Source organism: Chanodichthys erythropterus, chromosome 3 (assembly GCF_024489055.1).
Source record: "Chanodichthys erythropterus isolate Z2021 chromosome 3, ASM2448905v1, whole genome shotgun sequence".
In the NCBI taxonomy this organism is placed as follows: Eukaryota; Metazoa; Chordata; class Actinopteri; order Cypriniformes; family Xenocyprididae; genus Chanodichthys; species Chanodichthys erythropterus.
The window spans coordinates 8,114,836-8,134,709 of NC_090223.1; the positions used below are offsets into that span (position 1 = coordinate 8,114,836).

The following is a 19,874-nucleotide window of genomic DNA, read 5'->3' on the forward strand; positions in this document are numbered from 1 at the left end:
GAAACTAAACTCCTCCTTCAGATACTGCCATGCCTTCTCAAAATGAGCTACAGAAAGGAGAGAATGGGAACTATTTCTAATAATATGATCAAAATATTATCAAATTTAGAGACATTTCTGTCCCAAACCTCTGTTTATTTCAGATGCTGGGATGTGTCCGTCAAGATTCAAAAGGAATGAAATGAAAGACTAATTCTGTTTTGAGAAATAAAAAGTTCTGAAGTTTAAAATAATTACTGAAAAGGTCAGTCTGTGTGGGAGGAGCTACTGGACGAGTTTAACTGCTGGATTTCTCTGAAAATCTTCATTACACACTGACAGAACAATCGACATACGCAAGAGCGCAGGACTTGATTATTATAACATTTCTGAAACTGTTAAAAAAGATGTTTGATACGTTTATTTTCTTCTGGTTGTTCTCCTGGAGTCTGACTGGTGAGTATTTTTGTAGTTCTCTTTATATTATCATTTCTCCACATACAATCTGATCTTTATTGTCTCCATCATTCATTTTACTCTAATATTGTCAAGTTTTATCAGACTAAACCTTCAGAAATACTTCTGTGGAAAATGAAAAACTCCAAATGTGGTGTTTGTGTTTGTGTTCAGGTGTGTTTGTTGCTGATGCAGTGAAGTCAGAGTCAGTGACTGAGGGAGAATCAGTCTCTCTGAACTCTAGTTTCACTCAAATACACAGAGATGAAGAGATCAACTGGAAGTTTGGGGACATTCTCATAGCTAAAGTAAAGAAAAACAAAGAGAGCAAGTTTTTTGGTGATAATGCTGAAGGGAGATTCAGAGACAGACTGAAACTGGATCAGACTGGATCTCTGACCATCATCAACAGCAGAACCACAGACTCTGGACTTTATTCAGTCTCCAGAGACACAACGATCAACACCATCAATCTCACTGTCTATGGTGAGGAGAGAATTACTTATTTACAGTCCAGATCAAGTTTACATAAACCTTGCAGAAACAAAATGTGTGTTATTTTTGTTATGTATACTCAAAAAAAAAAAACACCCATGGATCATCCACTGAAAAAAAATATTTGTTGGCTCAACATCCGTTTTATATATATATATAAAACATTTCAAGCTACAAATTCTAAAACAAAAATGCAAACTAAAAGGTAAACATAAGTGTATGCGTAAAGTAAATGAAAAAACAAAAGTAACATCAACTAGCATTACAACTTGGTTAAAATTAAGTAAACCTGACTTAAAATTTAAGGTATTTGTGAGCTGCGTGATGTGCAAATATTATATCCAGCCAATGAGCAGAAGCTGGAGCCATTTTTAAGCGTGAAGTGGTGAAGACAGCGAGAACTGTGTCAGGTAAACTGTCTATAAAAACATTAACTAAAATATTAGAGCTTTCCTTTTTAAGCATTCATAAACACTTGTTTATTGTGTTAGTTGGTGTATTCCTAAACAGGAAGCACAATACAACTTTTTCTGAAGAGTGATGTGGGGACAATGGTGAAAGAAGGTAAGAAAAGTTTAGCTTTATATTAACAAAATAACACATTAGATTCTGACTTTATAAACATTAATTAACACTAATTTATTGTTTAGATGGGGGTATTCCTAAATTGGAAGTACAACTTTCTGAAGCGCAATGTGGTGAAGATGATGAAAGGAGGTGAACTAAAGTTTAGTTTTATATTAACAAAATAAAACTAATAGTTTGAACTGCTGTAAATTCTTCAATAATTAGAAAAGTGTTATGAATACTAGTTTGCAAAGTTACATGTAAGTTTATTGCACATAAATTAAGAAACCACTTTGCAAGCCAGTATATTTTATTATGTGCACACTTCCATCAAACGGATTGCTTGCTTAAATGCATATAGTGTTTGCACGTATTCATGAAGATTGCATAAATATCATAACATGAAAACAGTTGTGGATCATCCAGTAATGACAGGATAGTTAAGATTCAATGGTATTGCCATTTTTGAATGGGGCAGTTTTAATAAAAAAAGTCATTTTGTCTTGTGGAGTATATGTAAACAACTGTTATGTGAAAAAGCTTATTCAGGACAGTACTAGATAAAAATAAAATGCAATTTTTATGATCCCTATTATTTTGTTAAAATTATTAAAATTTTGCATATCCTACAAAGGGAATGAAACTTATGAGCAGAACTGTAGCTGTCTGACTCAGTGAATCACCAATTTCTGTTTAAATTAAATGCCCATCACAGTTTATATGACATTAAAATTCAAAGTAATCACTTTGGTAATCTAAAATACTTTTTGGATGTAACTGTAATTTGATTACCACCCATTTAAAATTTAACAGTAATGAAATACATAACTGAGTTACAGGTCATTTCTCCACTACCCTGGTACTAACACACATGCATTGAGTACACTGAGTTTTCACTCAGCTCCAGAAAGAATATATAATAAGAATTGAAAAAGCTAGACTAATCATATTTTATCTTCTTCAATACTGTTGTTTTTCTCTCCATTCATCGTGGATCCTGTTAGATCAATTTCTGAAGGTAACAACTTTTGTTAATTTCACACTTGACTATTAATAGTTTTTGACAATTTGTCTTTGCCAAAAAAAAAAAAGAAGAAGAAAAAAGGTGAACCTGGCATGTTTTCTGCATTTTGGCTGATTTGTCTGCTTTAAAGGCATATTTTTCTTTAAAAATTTTAGATATAAAAGCTTGAGTGTATCCACCGTGAAAATCAACTTTTTGTTTCATGCACTTCTCAACCCAAAGCTGTGGAAATACACAGAGAAGTTGATTCAGAGTTCAATGGTGACAACACTGATAATCTCATCAGGCATCAGCAGGTGAGTGTCTGGAATACATTGAACACTATATATGGCAGTGGTTTTTAATCCTGGTCTTGGTGACCCCTGTTTTGAACATTTTTGCACATCTCTCTTATTTAAAACACACGATTCAGATCATCAGTTCATCAGGAGAGAGCTCCATGAACTCAGCTGAGTGTGTCAGATAAGAGAGATAAGTCCTATTCAACAGTAACTGTTTCTCATGGGGACGTAAGGTATTTTCAGCATTTACAGGGGCTAGCTGGTGATTTTATTGCCGCCTGAATCCAGAATGTCTCCCACTACCCACTTTAAAAATGCCTGGCCGAACTACTTACTGTTTTTTTACTGTTACCTACAGAAATGTTGTAAAGTATTTCCAAAAGCAATATTTCATAACCGCTCCACCACAGTGGAGGAAGATGTTAAGAACAAAAGGAGAAAGAGAAATAAAGCACATACCATTTCAAATGGGCTGTTATTCTGGCAGCAACAGGTGTGCAATACCATTTTAAAATATGTATTATGTAGAACTGGATGCATTAAAATATAAACCAAGCAGCTTTATGCTTAGATCATGGAAATAAGAGGCTGCGTTAACTTATTCCTGCTAATTTCCCCATTTTTATAATGACATGCATCATTTTGAGATAAAATGCCATATAGAAAACCATTTCAAATATAGCACATCTATTTTATTATTTTCAAGCAGGAGATTTAAATCATCAAATTATAAATAGTATTTTACTCTTCTCATTATTCCAAGCATATGACATTTCATTTACAGCAGACAATCATGCGACTGACCGCGTAAGCAGCGTGCATGTTCCTACAAGACTCACTCCTCCGCCGTGAATAAATCGCTTCTTGAATGCATGAGTTTCATCACTGAAGTGCCATGCAAATTTATTTTTACAGACGTCCACATGAGAAAGAGCAGTTCAGGGGTGTGTTTCCCGAAAGCACCGTAGTCAACTATGGTCATAAGTCCCATTAAACTATATCGGTAACGACGGAACTTGCGACCATAGTTCGCTTTGGGAAACGCACCCCAGAGCGATATCTGTTTCTATGAAATTAGTTTGATTTCCACCATCTTGAAAGTTGAGCTTCAGACTAGGGATGCTAACGATTAATCAATGATTGATCTATTAATCATTAGTAATGTAATTATAACGAATGCGGGACTCAGGTAGGGATCCAAATGCAAAGCTTTATTTACAGTGAGCGTTGTCATACAGGCAGGGTCAAACGGGAGCAAACGGGAACAACAAGGAACAGGCAGAATCGTAGTCAGGGTGCAGGCGATGGTCAGGACAGGCAGCAACGGGTCAACAAACAGGAAACAGGCAGGAACGGTAACACAGGACAGGCAGACAGGATATAACGCTTGGTAATGCAACACAGGGAAAACAAGACCTAGCAGTGAGGTGGTGTGTGTATGAGTCCTTTATAGTCCGTGTAATGAGCTGCAGCTGGGTGTGGTGATTGGTGATTAGTGTGAAGTGTGTGCAGGTGAGTGGCAGAGAGGATGATGGGAGATGTAGTCCGGGAACTGACAGGAACAGACGGTGATCATAACATAACGCCCCCCTCCCGGAAGGCGCGTCCTCGCGGCGTAAAAGGAACAGCTAGGGAGGGAGGGTGGGTGCATTGGAGACCTGCATGCAGACAGAAACGGGGTCCCCAATGCAGGTCCAGGAGCCTCGGGCGGCCACGGCGGGTCAGGAGGCTCGGGCGGCCACGGCAGGTCAGGTGGCTCGGGCGGCCACGGCAGGTCAGGGTCTATCGGTGACCCCAGCGGGTCAGAGTCCATTAAAGGCCATAATAATTTGCAGTTCAAAGATGGCCATAACAGTTCAGAGGCCCTTAATGGCCATGGTTGAGCAGGGTCCCCACCCACAAGCACCCCACCCTCAGGTACACTGCCCCCCCCCAAAAAGTTCTTGGGGATTTCAGCGGGGCCCGTCACAGGTTCGTGGACCGAAGGCCTGGATGGCACCAGCAGGGCAGAATGCTTGGGCGGTGGCAGCGGCAGTGCAGGCGGCCTGGGCGGCGGCAGCAGGGCTGACCAAGGGTGCTCAGTGGTCATATCAGGGAGAGCGGACAGCTCGGTGACGGCCTCCATGGCCGTATCAAGAAGAGTGGACAGCTCAGCGATGGCAGCAGGCTCAGGCTGGAGCTGCTCTGGGACGACAGCTGGCGACTCGGGCTGCTCTGGCACGACAGCGGACGGCTCTGAGACAACAGCGGGCTGCTCGGGCTGGCAGACTGTTCCAAAGTCCATAGAGCTTGAGTTCATCACTGCACGCAGGACAGCCAAGACATAAAAAGTGAGCACAGCCCTCTGGGCCAAGACAGGACAGACCAGGAGAGCAGACTGTGCTGGAGTGGACTCACTGGCTGGAGCGGACTCAATGGCTGGAACAACCCCTGCGTCCTTGAGCACCGCAGGGGCGGCCATCTTGCCCGTGGGCACTGGCAAAGCAGCCATTTCGTCCATCGCGTCCAGGGTGCTTAAGTCCACTGCAATCGGCGAGCTTGAGAGCGTTGAAACCGGCGAGCTTGAGAGCGTTGAAACCGGCGAGCTTGAGAGCGTTGAAACCGGCGAGCCTGAGAGCGAAGCGGCCGGCTGGCTTGAGAGCGAAGCGGCCGGCTGGCTTGAGAGCGAAGCGGCCGGCTGGCTTGAGTGCGAAGCGGCCGGCTGGCTTGAGTGCGAAGCGGCCGGCTTGAGTGCGAAGCGGCCGGCTGGCTTGAGAGCGAAGCGGCCGGCGGAGACTTGAGTGCGGAGAGCGAAGTGGCCACCGGGCTTGAGAGCGAAGCGGCCGACGGAGACTTGGGGATGCCAGCTGCTCGGACTGAAATCAACGGTGGATCGGTCACACTGGAACGCAACCCTCTCCACTCCCGGACTGATCTAGAGACCTGACGTGACTCTGGGCGATCAGCGAAGGCGTGACGTTGCTCTGGGCGATCAGCGAAGGCGTGATGTTGCTCTGGGCGATCTGCGAAGGCGTGACGTTGCTCTGGGCGATCTGCGAAGGCATGACGGTGCTCTGGGCGATCAGCGGCGACGTGACATTGCTCTGGGCGATCAACGAAGGCGTGACATTGCTCTGGGTGATCAGCGAAGACGTGACTTGACTCTGGGCGATCAGCGAGGGTATGAACTGGCGTTGTTGTTGTTGTTGACGCCATCTTGTGAATGTCCTCTTTAGCGGCAGCCATTACGTGATGCAACGTGGTGTCGTGTTCCTCCGCGACACCCACGGTAAAACTAGAACCACTCAGCTGCAATGCGAGGACAATATATTGCTCCAACGACCACCTGGGATCGTGAAACGGCATGACGGAACACAGCGGATGAGACAGTCCTCCTCGGAAAAAGATCATGAGACATACCTCATCAAAACACGTTAACTGTGCCAGTCCGATAAACTCCTTGACATAATCCTCTAACGCTCTGTCTCCTTGACGGAGACACATCAACTGAGCAGATGGATTCATATTGCCGAGACGGGAACGCTCACAAAGCTTGCTGGACCTGGGTATGGCTAGGTCTTCTATAACGAATGCGGGACTCAGGTAGGGATCCAAATGCAAAGCTTTATTTACAGTGAGCGTTGTCATACAGGCAGGGTCAAACGGGAGCAAACGGGAACAACAAGGAACAGGCAGAATCGTAGTCAGGGTGCAGGCGATGGTCAGGACAGGCAGCAACGGGTCAACAAACAGGAAACAGGCAGGAACGGTAACACAGGACAGGCAGACAGGATATAACGCTTGGTAATGCAACACAGGGGAAACAAGACCTAGCAGTGAGGTGGTGTGTGTATGAGTCCTTTATAGTCCGTGTAATGAGCTGCAGCTGGGTGTGGTGATTGGTGATTAGTGTGAAGTGTGTGCAGGTGAGTGGCAGAGAGGATGATGGGAGATGTAGTCCGGGAACTGACAGGAACAGACGGTGATCATAACAGTAATCAATAAAACTTGTCAGTGATTGATTAAGCAAGGTCATTATGGTTTCAAGATTAACGATTAATTGATTATTAATTTAAATGATGGTGGATCATGGGAATTTGTGTAAATTATCATCCCTACTTCAAACCTCAATAATCAACTTAATAATGGCAGTAAATCAATTTTACTCAAATAAATCAGAAATGAAACAAACTGTAACATTTATTTATTAAATATAAAGGTGTTTTCTTGTTATTTCAAAAAGTTGTAACTCATTTTATGTTATATAAATGTTTTACAGTGGGAAAAATATAATACAATCTGGAACTACAAAGTAATGTTGTAAGTAAATACGCATTTGCTTTGCTTTCCTTTAGGATGCTTATGGTGACTTTGAGGAACTGGAACAGCACACACACTGATCATGAAGGTGGATTCATGGATGATGGGAACTTTCTTTTTGTCAAATTGTCACTTTTTTTTTTTTCAGAAGTACCACAGCAGACTAATTTTGGTTTCATACTATATAAGTTGCTGTTGTTTCCAGAGTTGTATTGCAATCTCTGTCAAAAAAACAAACTAAAATGCTTTATTTCTGTACTAATTTTATGAAAACCTTTTGTTGAAATGCTGTCCAAAAATTAAGTAAATTGCTTTGTTTTTTGCTAATTGTATGTTTTGTGTTTATTCTAAAGACATTTAATGTTCTGGATCAGGGACATGCACAGGAATTTTGAAGGGCAGTTGCTCTGGCCTAAAAAAGGGATCAAACTTGCGTCTAGTTAACTTTCTAAAGTAGCAAGAGCTTCTCGGGTCGACATTAACACACTGACAAAATTATATTCAGAATTAAAAATATTTTTAAACCACTTTTTAATGTGTGATTGTGTAAAGGTTTTCACGAGATACCAACCTTTCGCGAACTTGCTTCCAACACTCGTTCTCATGGAGGCGCGGTGTGCACGGAGAGGAGGGGCTGTGCGTGCGCGAGTATGTGAGAGAGACGCGTGAGTGAGAGACGCAGCTGAACATTTGCTCTATGAAAGACATTGACAAAGACGAAAAGTAAGGACATTTAATCTATAATTTTATTTTATTTTAGTTAGTTTTGCCAAACACACATTACAGTTTTGGTTATCGTTTTTTTGTAATGCCTCGTTTTTATTTATATTTCAGTTAACGACAATGTTTTTCCCACCTAGTTTTCGTTTTTTTCGTTCGTTTTCGTTAACGATTATAACCTTACTCACCTTTCCGGCAACGTTAAGTCGTCTCACCCGACAACCGCGACAATCTCCTTCTAGTGCCGCTCATGCAGGCTCAGCTCAGGTGCCGGTCGCGTGCAGCGCTGCAGCCACGTAAACAGAGTTTGCCCTTCCCCTACTGACTTTCACTTTCGGACGGGTGCCCGAATATGGAAGTGAATGAGGCTTTTGTGATTTTTTTTTTTCCTTTTTATTTTTTTATCTAGGCCTACGTGAAATTCTGCATCCATTGTACGATTTTTTTATTTATTTTTTTCCACCTCGGAAGGGCAACGTGAGTCGGAAGGGCAACCTGAGCAACCCCTGTGCACGTCCCTGTTCTGGATTAAAATTTTAAGTTGTTTCAACACAACTTGCTATTACTTGGTAGTTTGAACTGGTGTTTTTAAGTAAAAAATGTTGAGGAAACAAATATATTTAAGTACCTATAACAGGTTTTCTTGTTTGTTTTAAATGAAATTGCTTCAAGTTGGATATACTTAAAAATTGTGATGCAAACATAGTGCATACATATTTTAAGTAAATCCAACACATACTTTTTTACATTAAAGGGATAGTTCACCCAAAAATGAAAATGTGATGTTTATCTGCTTACCCCCAGGGCATCCAAGATGTAGGTGACTTTGTTTCTTCAGTAGAACACAAATTATGATTTTTAACTGCAACCACTGTCGTCTGTCAGTCAAATAATGGGAGTGGATGGGAACTTCTGCTATAGGAGTAAATAAAACTTGCATAGACAAGTCCAAATTAAACCCTGCGGCTCGTGACGACACATTTATGTCCTAAGACACGAAACGATTGGTTTGTGTGAGAAACTGAACAGTATTTATATAATTTTTTACCTCTAATACACCACTATGTCCAACTGCGTTCAGCACTCGCTTAGTAAGATCTGATCGCGCTCTGACAGCGGCAGTGATGTCTCGCGCATATACTTCAATGAGAGCAAGACATCACTGCCGCTGTCAGAGCGCGATCAGACCTTACTAAGCGAGTGCTGAACGCAGTTGGACATAGTGGTGTTTTAGAGGTAAAAAATTATATAAATACTGTTCAGTTTCTCAAACAAACCGATCGTTTCATGTCTTAGGACATTAATGTGTTGTCACGAGCCGCATCTTTGTCTCGAGTTTCAAGATCACTGTGTGGTGTTGTAATGTCTTGTAACTTTCCTCTTATCTTCTGCTGAAAGTGAAGTTCCGCTGGGCTTTTGCCCGTTGTGGCATGTTGTATGGGCCTGTAGACAGTCACATACTTGCGAAGCTCTCTTTTCCAATCCTGGCCCTCAGCTTGGGAAATCTGTACTTGTTTCATCAGTGATGCGTTTTGTCTTTCCACTTCTCCATGTGCTTGCGCCCACTTTGAAGTCATTTTGATATGGTAGATACCATTCTCCTGGCAAAACGTCTGAAACTGACTGGATTTGAATTGCGGTCCACAATATGTCCTGATTGTTAAGGGAAGTCCGTGCCAAATGAAAAAGTCTTCCAAACAGTCACATCTCTCTGCCGTTGTGGACTTGAGGGTTGCATACTCATAGTACCTGCTGTGATAGTCAACAACAACCAGAATTGAATGTCCATCAGGCAAAGAGCCAAGCAAGTCTGTGGCTAAGTTTTGCCATGGCCCTTCAGGCATCACTGTGGGTGACAGTGGGTCTGGAACATCTGGTTCCAGCAGCTGACACCCGTGACATGTCCTCACAAATCTTTCTGCGGCCCTGTCCATTCCGGGCCACCAAACCTTTGTTCTGAGGTATTGTTTTGTTCCTACAACACCAAGATGACCCTCATGAGCCAACTGCACTGCTCTTCCTTGCAGTGACTGTGGCAAAACAATTCTTGTTCCTCTGAGTATTATTTGGCCAATGACACATAGCTCACCTGCAATATGCCTGTATGCAGGGCAGTCTTTAAAACCTGTTTGAATGGCCGTTCTCGGTCTCTGTAATTCCACATCATTTGCTGATATCTGCTTGACTTCCTTGGTGGTCAGGGCGCTGGGTGTCGCACAAACAGCTATAAACCGCACATGTTCTAATGCTTTATGTGTGTGTCTCTCACTTTTGTCTGATGGGCCCAACAGGCATGACAGAGGATCTGCAATGTTGTATGTTCCCAGTATATGAATCACTCAGAAATCATAGGGCTGTAATCTCAAGACTAACATTTCGATTCATGCGCATGGTTTTGAATGAGGGCTATAGATTACCTCCAATGCTTTGTGGTCTGTGACCAGATCGAACTTCCGACCATAAACGTATGGGTGTAATCGTTCACATGCCCACACTAAAGCAAGTGCTTCTCGCTCTGCTAGCGAATACCTTTGTTCACACTCTGTCAAGCTCCTGCTCACACAACAGACAGGAACTGTTCCTCCTCGTTGGTCCTGCACTAGTATTGCTTCAATTCCCTTTGGTCCAGCATCGGCAATGATGCGTCCTTGTCAAAATAAGTCAGTGTTGTGGCCTCGGCCAACTTATCTTTGAGAATTTTGAAAGCTTTCTTTTGTTCAGTTCTGAAAGGAAATTTGGTATCTTTTTTTGTCAGTCTGTGCAGAGGTTCTGAGATACTTGCAAAATGAGGTATGAAACGGCTACTATAGCCAGCTAAACCGAGAAAACTTCTCACCTCTGAAGCATTTTCAGGCTCTCTCGCCTCCACAGCTGCTCTCATACTTTCTGCCGTTGAGCCTATGCCTTTCTCTGACAACAGCATGCCCATAAACACATAAACCCCCATTTCAGGTCTAGTTTGCTGAAAATAACTTATCCATTCATTCCTTGCAACAGTTCATCCACCGTGGGAATCGAAAACCTCCCACAAGTGAATGCAGTGTTTGCTTGACTCATATCCAAACACATCCTTATTTCTCCATTTGCTTTGGGCATAATGACAACTGAGTTTACCCAAGGAGTTGCTCCATTGACTTTCTCAATAATGTCCATGTGGAGCAGCTCATTTATTTTTTCCTCAACAGCCTCTCTTAGATGGAACGGAACACGTCTATGAGGCTGTGCAACTGGAGTCACTATACTGTCTATGTGCAGGCTAATTTGTTTTGGTGTTGAGTATGCATACAGTTTTTGTCTGATTTAGCCAAACTGCACTTGATCTTTTTTTCCTTTCAGCATTTCCCACGTTCCTTCATCTACTATGTTGCTTGTTGCTCCTGAGTCAACTAACATGGGTAGTCTGACAACTCCTACTGAGAATGTTAGTTTGTCCATGTTGCTCTGTTCTCTTACAACAAATGCAAACTCTTCATCTTTCTCATCGGATTCAACTCTTTCTACTGTCTGTTCCGAGTTTTCCTTTGTTTTACACATTTTTGCAAAATGATCTCTTCCATTGCACTTTCTGCATGATTTTCCACATGCAGGACATTTATAATCTTTTGCAAAATGTCCTGTCTGTCCACATCTGTAGCAGGTTTTGTTTTGATTTATTTCCTTTACTTTATTGCATTCATTTTTTCTGATCTCTTGCTACTTTTCTGGACATAAGACTCATCGTCTCTTTTACTTCAGTCTCTGGAGAAATGTGCATCGCCGCCATCTGCAGTTCAACAGTTCATCATTTCTAGAGTGCAAGAAAGTGTCAAATCCGTGCCTTCCTCTAGCAATTTTCTATGCACATATTCAGAATTGCCCTGACTCAAAACAGCATCCCTTATTTGATTGTCTTTATCAGCTCCAAAATCACAATCTTTAGCCGCTTCCCTTAAACATGTGACAAACTTGCACAGTCTGTCCCATTTTCTGCTTTAGCTGATAGAACGTCTTGTCTTGCAAACGCCATGTTTAAAGGATTAGTTCACTTTTAAATAAACTTTTGATGATAATTTACTCACCCCCATTGTCATCTAACATGTCCATGTCCTTCTTTCTTCAGACGAAAAGAAATGGATTCCAGGATTTTTCTCCATATAATGGACTTCAGTGGGCACCAGGTGGTTCAAGGTCCAAATGTCAGTTTCAGTGCAGCTTCAAAGGGCTTTAAACAATACCAGACGATGAATAAGGGTCTTATCTAGAAAAACGATCGGTCATTTAAAAAAAAAAAAAAAAAATAGTTTAAGTTTTATAAGCACAAATGCTCACCTTGCTCTTTTCTGGGATGCGTGTTCATGACGTCCCGTAATACGCAATTACGTTGAAAAGGTCAAGCATAGGCGGAAGTACAGAGTCGGTGTTTACGAGTTGAAATTGCAAATACTAACCCTGCGTCTCAATCAGTTCCCTAGTTCCCTAGGTCGTGAATCAGTATATCATGAAAGTGAATGTGTCTGATTCCCTGATCAGTGCCCTGACTACTGAACTAGGGAGCTGATTGAGACACACGCAGTTAATAAAAACAAGGTAAAACAACTAATGGTTCTTCCATCCTGTGTTGTCAGTGCCATCAGACTGTCATACCCTTCTCCATCAGAACATAAACACCTCTAAAGGGGGTCGCACACCGGCAGCGCACATTATATACACGCAAGCTCAATTTTGACTCGACTCCTGATAGAAGAGCTGCACAATGGGAGTGTTTTACGTCAACAGGGAAACGTTACATATGCTTTAATATTTCGCACTGAGGTTAGTGTACATGGAAAATGGCACAACAGAGCAAAAGGAAAGAAAAGGCTACGTTTATTATACATTTTTAGACTTTATTCAAGCTGTTAAACTAAGAATGTAAAACTGATGTTTCTTGCAGCACAGGGTGAAGTCAGTATGTTCATTAACGACGATTGGAGAGAAATATAATATACATGTAATGTAAAACAATGTACATGGCACTTGAACAACTTCCTGAGTTGTAGCTGGGCAACGCGTACGCGCGGTGTGTGTACCATACACTCATAGAAAACAATGCGTTCGAATTTTAAAGACGTGGCTCCGCGCTGAGCTTCGCGTCCGGTGTGCGAGCCCCTTAAAATGCTGTTGCTCAGTAACGGTGGAAATTTTGTCCGGTAATGCAGTGAGATGGAAACAGGGACTCACCGACTAATTCTAATTGCGGGATTGAAATGGTCCAGTCGTGGCAGCATCTAGATTCTTCCTCTGTTGGCAATGGTTGGCATTTGCCACATGTGCACCACCACGTCTGCCCGATGCTTGAGAGGTGTGTGTCGCCGCAGCAGTCTCTTCCATCTGCCTAATTTCTTCCTCTGTGTATTCCGGTTCAAAAAGGTAGGGCAGGGCGAAAAACTCATCTTCACCTCGTCTGACATTGTTGTTTTACCTTTTTTTGTAAACGGCGTTTGACTTAAAATGGCTGATGGTTTCTCTAGAAAAGACCCTTATTCCTCGTCTGGTATCGTTTAAAGCTCTTTGAAGCTGCACTGAAACTGTCTTTAGGACCTTGAACCGTCTGGTGCCCATTGAAGTTCCACTATAAGGAGAAAAATCCTGGAATGTTTTCATCAAAAACCTTAATTTCTTTTTGACTGAAGAAAGAAGGACATGAACATCTTGGATGACATGGGGGTGAGTAAATTATCAGCAAAAGTTTATTTAAAAGTGAACTAATCCTTTAACTGAGGCACAAAGTATGCATTCAGTGCGGTTACTGTCTGCGAGTAGTCTGTTGGCCCTCCTGTGTCAGTGAGTGTGGAGAAAATATCCTGCACGTCTGTCCCAGCATGATGTAAAAGCAAAGCTCTCTGTCTTTGTTTTGTAGCATCGCTTGTCTCATCAGTCATCCTGAAAAAACCCTTTCCATCGGCGAAGAGTTCAAAAGCATTTAGCAATCTTGTCCACTATGGACCCGCGTAGCTGGATCTCTGTAACAGTCGAACTTGGGAACGGTACCTACATACGGTACGGTCTAACTCACTGCCAGATTTAACTAATGAGTAGGTCCTTGTTTCAACATCCTCGTCGCCAATGTTATAACCTTTCTAGTTATCTCGGATTAAACTACGCAGACACCAGATTCAACTTGCCACCCGTCTTTACTCCTCCATTGTTACGTGATGACGTTAACGACGTCATGTCAATACACATGTCAGTTATTTCACTTTAAGAGCAATTGAAAGGATGACACTTAGAAGCTTTTTCATCTGAAGTCTTCATTTTATAAATATGGTCTCTTTAAATCAAGAAATATCAACAGATATCAATGCCCTGACAAATATCAGAGCTATTTTACATACTGAATTAAATTATTATTCTCCAATATTTTCCAGCTCATCTGCCTGTTCCTGTCATCAGCAGAGACTCTTCACAATGTTCTTCATCATCATCTTCATCATGTTCATTGGTGTGTTCAGCTGTGAATGTGAGTCATGTGACTCTCTCCTGGTTCAAAGGAAACAGTGTATTCTCCAGCGTAAGTGTGTCTGATCTCAGAAGCAGCATCTCTTTACATCTGGAGGTGGAATATCAGGATAACAACACCTACAGCTGTGTGATCAACAATACCATCAGCCATCAGACTCAACATCTGGACATCACTGAACTCTGTTACACATGTGCAGGTATATCAGCAGCACTATATATTTTTTCACAAACTAAATTAAATTTATATTTTAACATTGCCCATTTCTTGTCTCACAAGTCCACTGTTGTGGGTTCACTGAAGCTGTGATCCGATTGGCTCTCTCTGCTCTGGTGGGCGTGGCTACTGTGGCTGTTCTGGTTTATGACATCAGATCCAGAAGTCTTCAACAGAAGAAGAGCGTCCAGAAATAACCATCAAACTCTGATTAATCTCTCAGGAAGATGGAGATGATCTGGAGAGATTAAAGTGTATTACAAGAAATCGTTTGAGTAAATAGCATAGATAGATAGATAGATAGATAGATAGACAGACAGACAGACAGACAGATAGATAGATAGATAGATAGATAGATAGATAGATAGATAGATAGATAGATAGATAGATAGATAGATAGATAGATAGATAGATAGTCACACATGATTTAACTCATCAGCTCATTAGTAGAGACTGCAAGACCTGAAGTGTCAAATAAGGGAGACATACAAAATGTGCAAGGCTGGTGCTAGCTACTCCAGGACAAGTCTGAGAACATAGTCATATGTTAATTCATTTTATCAAATCTTAATGCTCCTTTAAAAAATTAAAAGTACAGTATACAATTTAGAACAGGATAACATACAGCATCCAAAGAAGTAGTCACTGGTAATACATGTAATATAGGTTAAAATATTTAATCTGAATACACAATATGTGTGAATGATCTTAAGAAAAGGAGGATGTCTTGTGTTTCCAGACCTGTAGTTACAACAATAGGATCTACAGAAAAAACATATAGGCCTACTGTGAAAATTCTCAAAATTTTCAAAAGTTCAGTCAGTAGTAGGTGCTACAGCAGGGTCTGTAGGAGAGACTCACTGTCTGAGAGAGTCATTGTTTCAGCAGAATTCAATCATCGCTTCATTCTTCTCTAATTTTTGGCAGAACAACACAAGCACAGATGATGGTTTAGACCCTGTAGCACTTACTATTTTTCATAGTTCTATAATCTATAAGCAAATGTAAATGTAATTGTTCAGTATTAAAATCTAAATTTCACATGCACTGCTCAGTTTCTTCTCTGGTTTTCACACTTCATCTCTCTCTCACACATTCACATGCATAAAAGCAGAAGTAACTGCAGCTTTTGACACTTTTGGCTCTTGAAAGTTTCGGTGTGGTGAAAGAATACTTACAAGCATTTATTTTTTCAGAAGAGCATTAAACTGTAGCGTGTAAACCATTAAAGAATCTCTAAACAAGGGGTGTCCAAACGTGTTGCTCAAATCCAGTTCAGATTTAAACTGGACCAGCTAATCAAGTATTTCAGACACACTGGAAACTTCTAAGCAAGTGTTTGAGAGGAACTAAACTCTGCAGTTTCATTGTTTGAGGGATTCAGAGTAACACTGATTGAACCAAACAATGATTTTAGTCAATTATTTAACAATGATGTCTGAAGGACATTGAGTGGAAAATAAGCTGAAGAACAGTGTTCCTGGTTCCGGCTGACCTAATCTATGCAGCCTAACAATTTACATGATTTGAATTATAGAAGTAGATAATGGTTTATGTGTATGCAAGTTTAAACAGATGTGTTTTTAGTCTAGAGTGTGTCTACTTCCCAAACAATGCTAGGAAGATTGTTCCAGAGTTTAGGTGCCAAATAGGAGAAGGATCTACCGCCTGCAGTTGATTTTGATATTCTAGGTATTATCAGCTGGCCTGAATTCTGAGATCGCAATAAACGTGAAGGACTAGAATGATTTAAGAGCTCGCTTAGGTACTGGGGAGCTAAACCATTTAGTGCTTTGTAAGTAATTAACAAGATTTTAAAATCTATACGATGTTTAACATGAAGCCAATGCAGTGACGACAGAACTGGGCTAATATGGTCATTCTAGTTCTAGTAAGAACTCTAGCTGCTGCATTTTGTACGAGTTGTAGTTTATTTATCAAGCGGGAGGAACAACCACCCAGTAGAGCGTTACAGTAATCTAACCTTGAGGTCATGAACGCATTAACTAACTGTTCTGCATTCTTCATTGAGAGCATATATCGTAGTTTAGATTTATTTTTAAGATGGAAGAAAGCGGTTTTACAGATGCTAGAAACATGCACTGTAAAAAAAATTCCAGTAAAATTTACGGTAAAAAACTGGCAGCTGTGGTTGCCAGAACTTTACCGTAAAAAATACAGTAGCAACGTAAAAAAAAAATCTGTTAAATTTACGGTAAAATAACGTATTTCATTAACTAATATAATGCTAATGAAATATTAATAAATATAATATAACTAATATAACATTTCTGAATCGAAGATCCATCCAATAGTCATTAGCGATCATGCCCCGGTAACATTAAAATGGAACACAATTAATCAACATAAACCCACTACCAGATGGCGATTTAACACATCTCTTTTGAAAGATCAAGCTTTTGACAGTTATTTCAAAAAAGAGTGGGCATGCTTTCTGGAGATGAATGACTCCCCAGAAACATCTCCATCTCTTCTGTGGGAAACAGGGAAAGCAGTACTAAGAGGAAAAATAATTTCATTCTCCGTTTACAAAAAAAAGGAAAGAAAAGGATCAACAAGCTGAACTGGAACAAAAAATCAAACTACTGGAAGACATTAACATAAATAATCCGACAGAAGAAACACAGGATTCATTAAGAAAATATAAACTCAAATTGAACGAATTAATCAACAAACATACACAATTCCTAATTCATAGGCTAAGACAAGAAAACTTCCATCATTGTAACAAATCTGGTAAATATTTGGCAAATCAAATCAAACAAAATAAGGAAAAAGCTACAATACCAGTTATTATGGACACAGCAGGGAAATCCACCAATTCACCAGAAGAAATAAATCAAATCTTTCAAATTTTTTACAGTAAATTATATTCCTCTGAAAAAGACCCAGATCAGAAAGACATTGACTCTTTTTTCAACAATATCAACCTACCTCAACTCAGTAAACATCAAATAAATACTCTCGAATCTCCCTTATCAGAACATGAACTTTTTAATGCCCTCAAACTCATGCCAAACCATAAAGCACCAGGCCCCGACGGATTCCCAGCTGAGTTCTACAAACATTTTTGGTCCATTTTATCACCACTCTTCATCCGTATGCTTATTGAATCAAAACAAAAACTCCCTGATAGTATGAACACAGCCACAATTTCACTTCTTCTTAAACCAAATAAAGACCCAACATCACCTTCAAGTTATCGTCCGATTTCCCTAATCAATGTAGACATTAAAATCATTGCCAAAGCACTAGCACATAGAATAGAAAAAGTCACACCATCTATAATCCATCCAGATCAAACCGGTTTCATCAAAGGTAGACTTTCATCCAACAACACACGTAGGCTTTTTAACTTAATGCATTATTCATCAACTCAAAAAAACAAAACCATCGTTACTCTCGATGCAGAAAAAGCTTTTGATAGGGTCAATTGGAAATTCCTGTTTTCCACATTAGAGAGGTTTGGCTTTGGGGAGTCATTCATTAATTGGATCAAAATTCTGTATACATCACCTTCAGCCACGGTTATCACCAATGGACTAACATCACGTACCTTCGCACTGCAACGGGGGACTAGACAAGGATGCCCACTCTACCCTTCATTATTCACCATTTTTATTGAGCCATTAGCAGCAGCCGTCCGTCAAAACAGCAACATTAAAGGAATTCAAACACTAAACATGCAGCACAAAATTAGTCTTTACGCTGATGACATATTACTATATTTACAAGATCCACCATCATCATTACAAGAAACGATTAAACTCATTGATTCATTCTCAAATATCTCGGAATACTCTATCAACTGGAGTAAATCGGCCATACTTTCATTACATCCCAACAGCTTGGATGTGACATCGCATACATCACCTATTCCTTTGTGCTCCAATCACATCACATACTTAGGCATTAATGTTTCCCCCAGGCTGTCAGAGCTCTTTGGACTCAACTTTACCCCATTACTTAAAACAATAAATGATGACCTTCATCGCTGGATGAATTTACCACTATCCATTATGGGCAGAATATCAGTAATTAAAATGACTATACTCCCTAAATTAAACTATTTATTTACAATGACTCCAGCAATACCCACCCTCACCTGGTTTAAATCACTAGATTCAATCATCACTAAATTCTATTGGAAAAATAAGACCCCGAGAATTAAACTGACTACATTACAGAAACCAAAAACACAAGGAGGACTGGAAGCACCACATTTCTACCACTACTTTCTGGCCAATCAGCTCCAAAATATACACAAATGGATTTATCCTAACCCATCAGAAAGCACATGGCTAGATGTTGAACAGTCAATTTGTAAGGACATTAACATTTCAGATTTACCTTTCTATAATCAGACAATCCAAAAGCATCACTGTTTTAAAACGCCGACAATAGCGGCTGCTCTGACAGCCTGGTGGAAATTTCATCAAATTACAAACACCGTTCTGTCACCATCTAAATACACCCCGATTTGGAATAACACAGATTTCATAGTCAACAAGAAGCCACTCAACTTACGCACATGGATAGATAAGGGCATCACACAACTTCAGCACATCCTCCTTAATAACAACTTGGCACCATTTTCCCACTTGGTCCAGAAATACGGCATTGGGAGTAATTGTTTTTTGGAATATTTACAAATCAAATCATCTATTCAATCAAAAATCGATATTCAGACAATCAATCTAGACCTTCCCCCTCCAATCTCAGAGCTAATTAATATAACCTCCCCAAAAAAACTACTTTCCAAAATATATAGAATAATATCCAAATCAGACAACACATTAAGCTTACCCAGTGCTAAATGGGAATCAGATTTATCTATTGCTCCCAATGCCGCTTTCTGGACACAAATCTGCAAAAATATCTATTTCATGACAAAAAACGCCAACTTGCAACTTATACAGTATAAAGTACTTCATAGATCTCATCTTACTGGACAGAAATTATTTAAAATGGGTTTTACTTCAGAAACATGCTCACATTGCACACAAAACACCCCAGACACCTATTTACACGCTATTTGGGACTGCACTTCAGTTAAAAAACTCTGGGAAAATGTTACTGACTCACTGTCCAAAATCATGAGATGTCACATCCCGCTGTCTCCCTCCCTCTGTATATTAGGTGATATATCCATAATCAATTTAAGCAGTACAAACAGTCAGTTACTCCTAGTGGCTCTAACTATTGCCAAGAAAACTATCCTCATGAACTGGAAATCAAGGAACTCCATACACATTACAACTTGGAAAAATTTACTAATAGAATACATCTCCATGGAAAACTTGTCTACCTCCACTCAAAATAATACATCAGAATTACA

General features: G+C 40.4%; 1 protein-coding gene across 1 annotated transcript; it reads left to right on the forward strand.

Annotated features, from left to right (window-relative positions):
• Positions 1–326: 326 nt before the first annotated feature.
• Positions 327–15,610, forward strand: LOC137008295 (hepatic and glial cell adhesion molecule-like). Its single transcript, XM_067370268.1, has 4 exons — positions 327–435; positions 610–921; positions 14,208–14,498; positions 14,579–15,610. The coding sequence occupies exons 1-4, from the start codon at positions 387–389 to the stop codon at positions 14,710–14,712; spliced, it is 786 nt and encodes a 261-aa protein (XP_067226369.1). The 5' UTR covers positions 327–386; the 3' UTR covers positions 14,713–15,610.
• Positions 15,611–19,874: the final 4,264 nt, after the last annotated feature.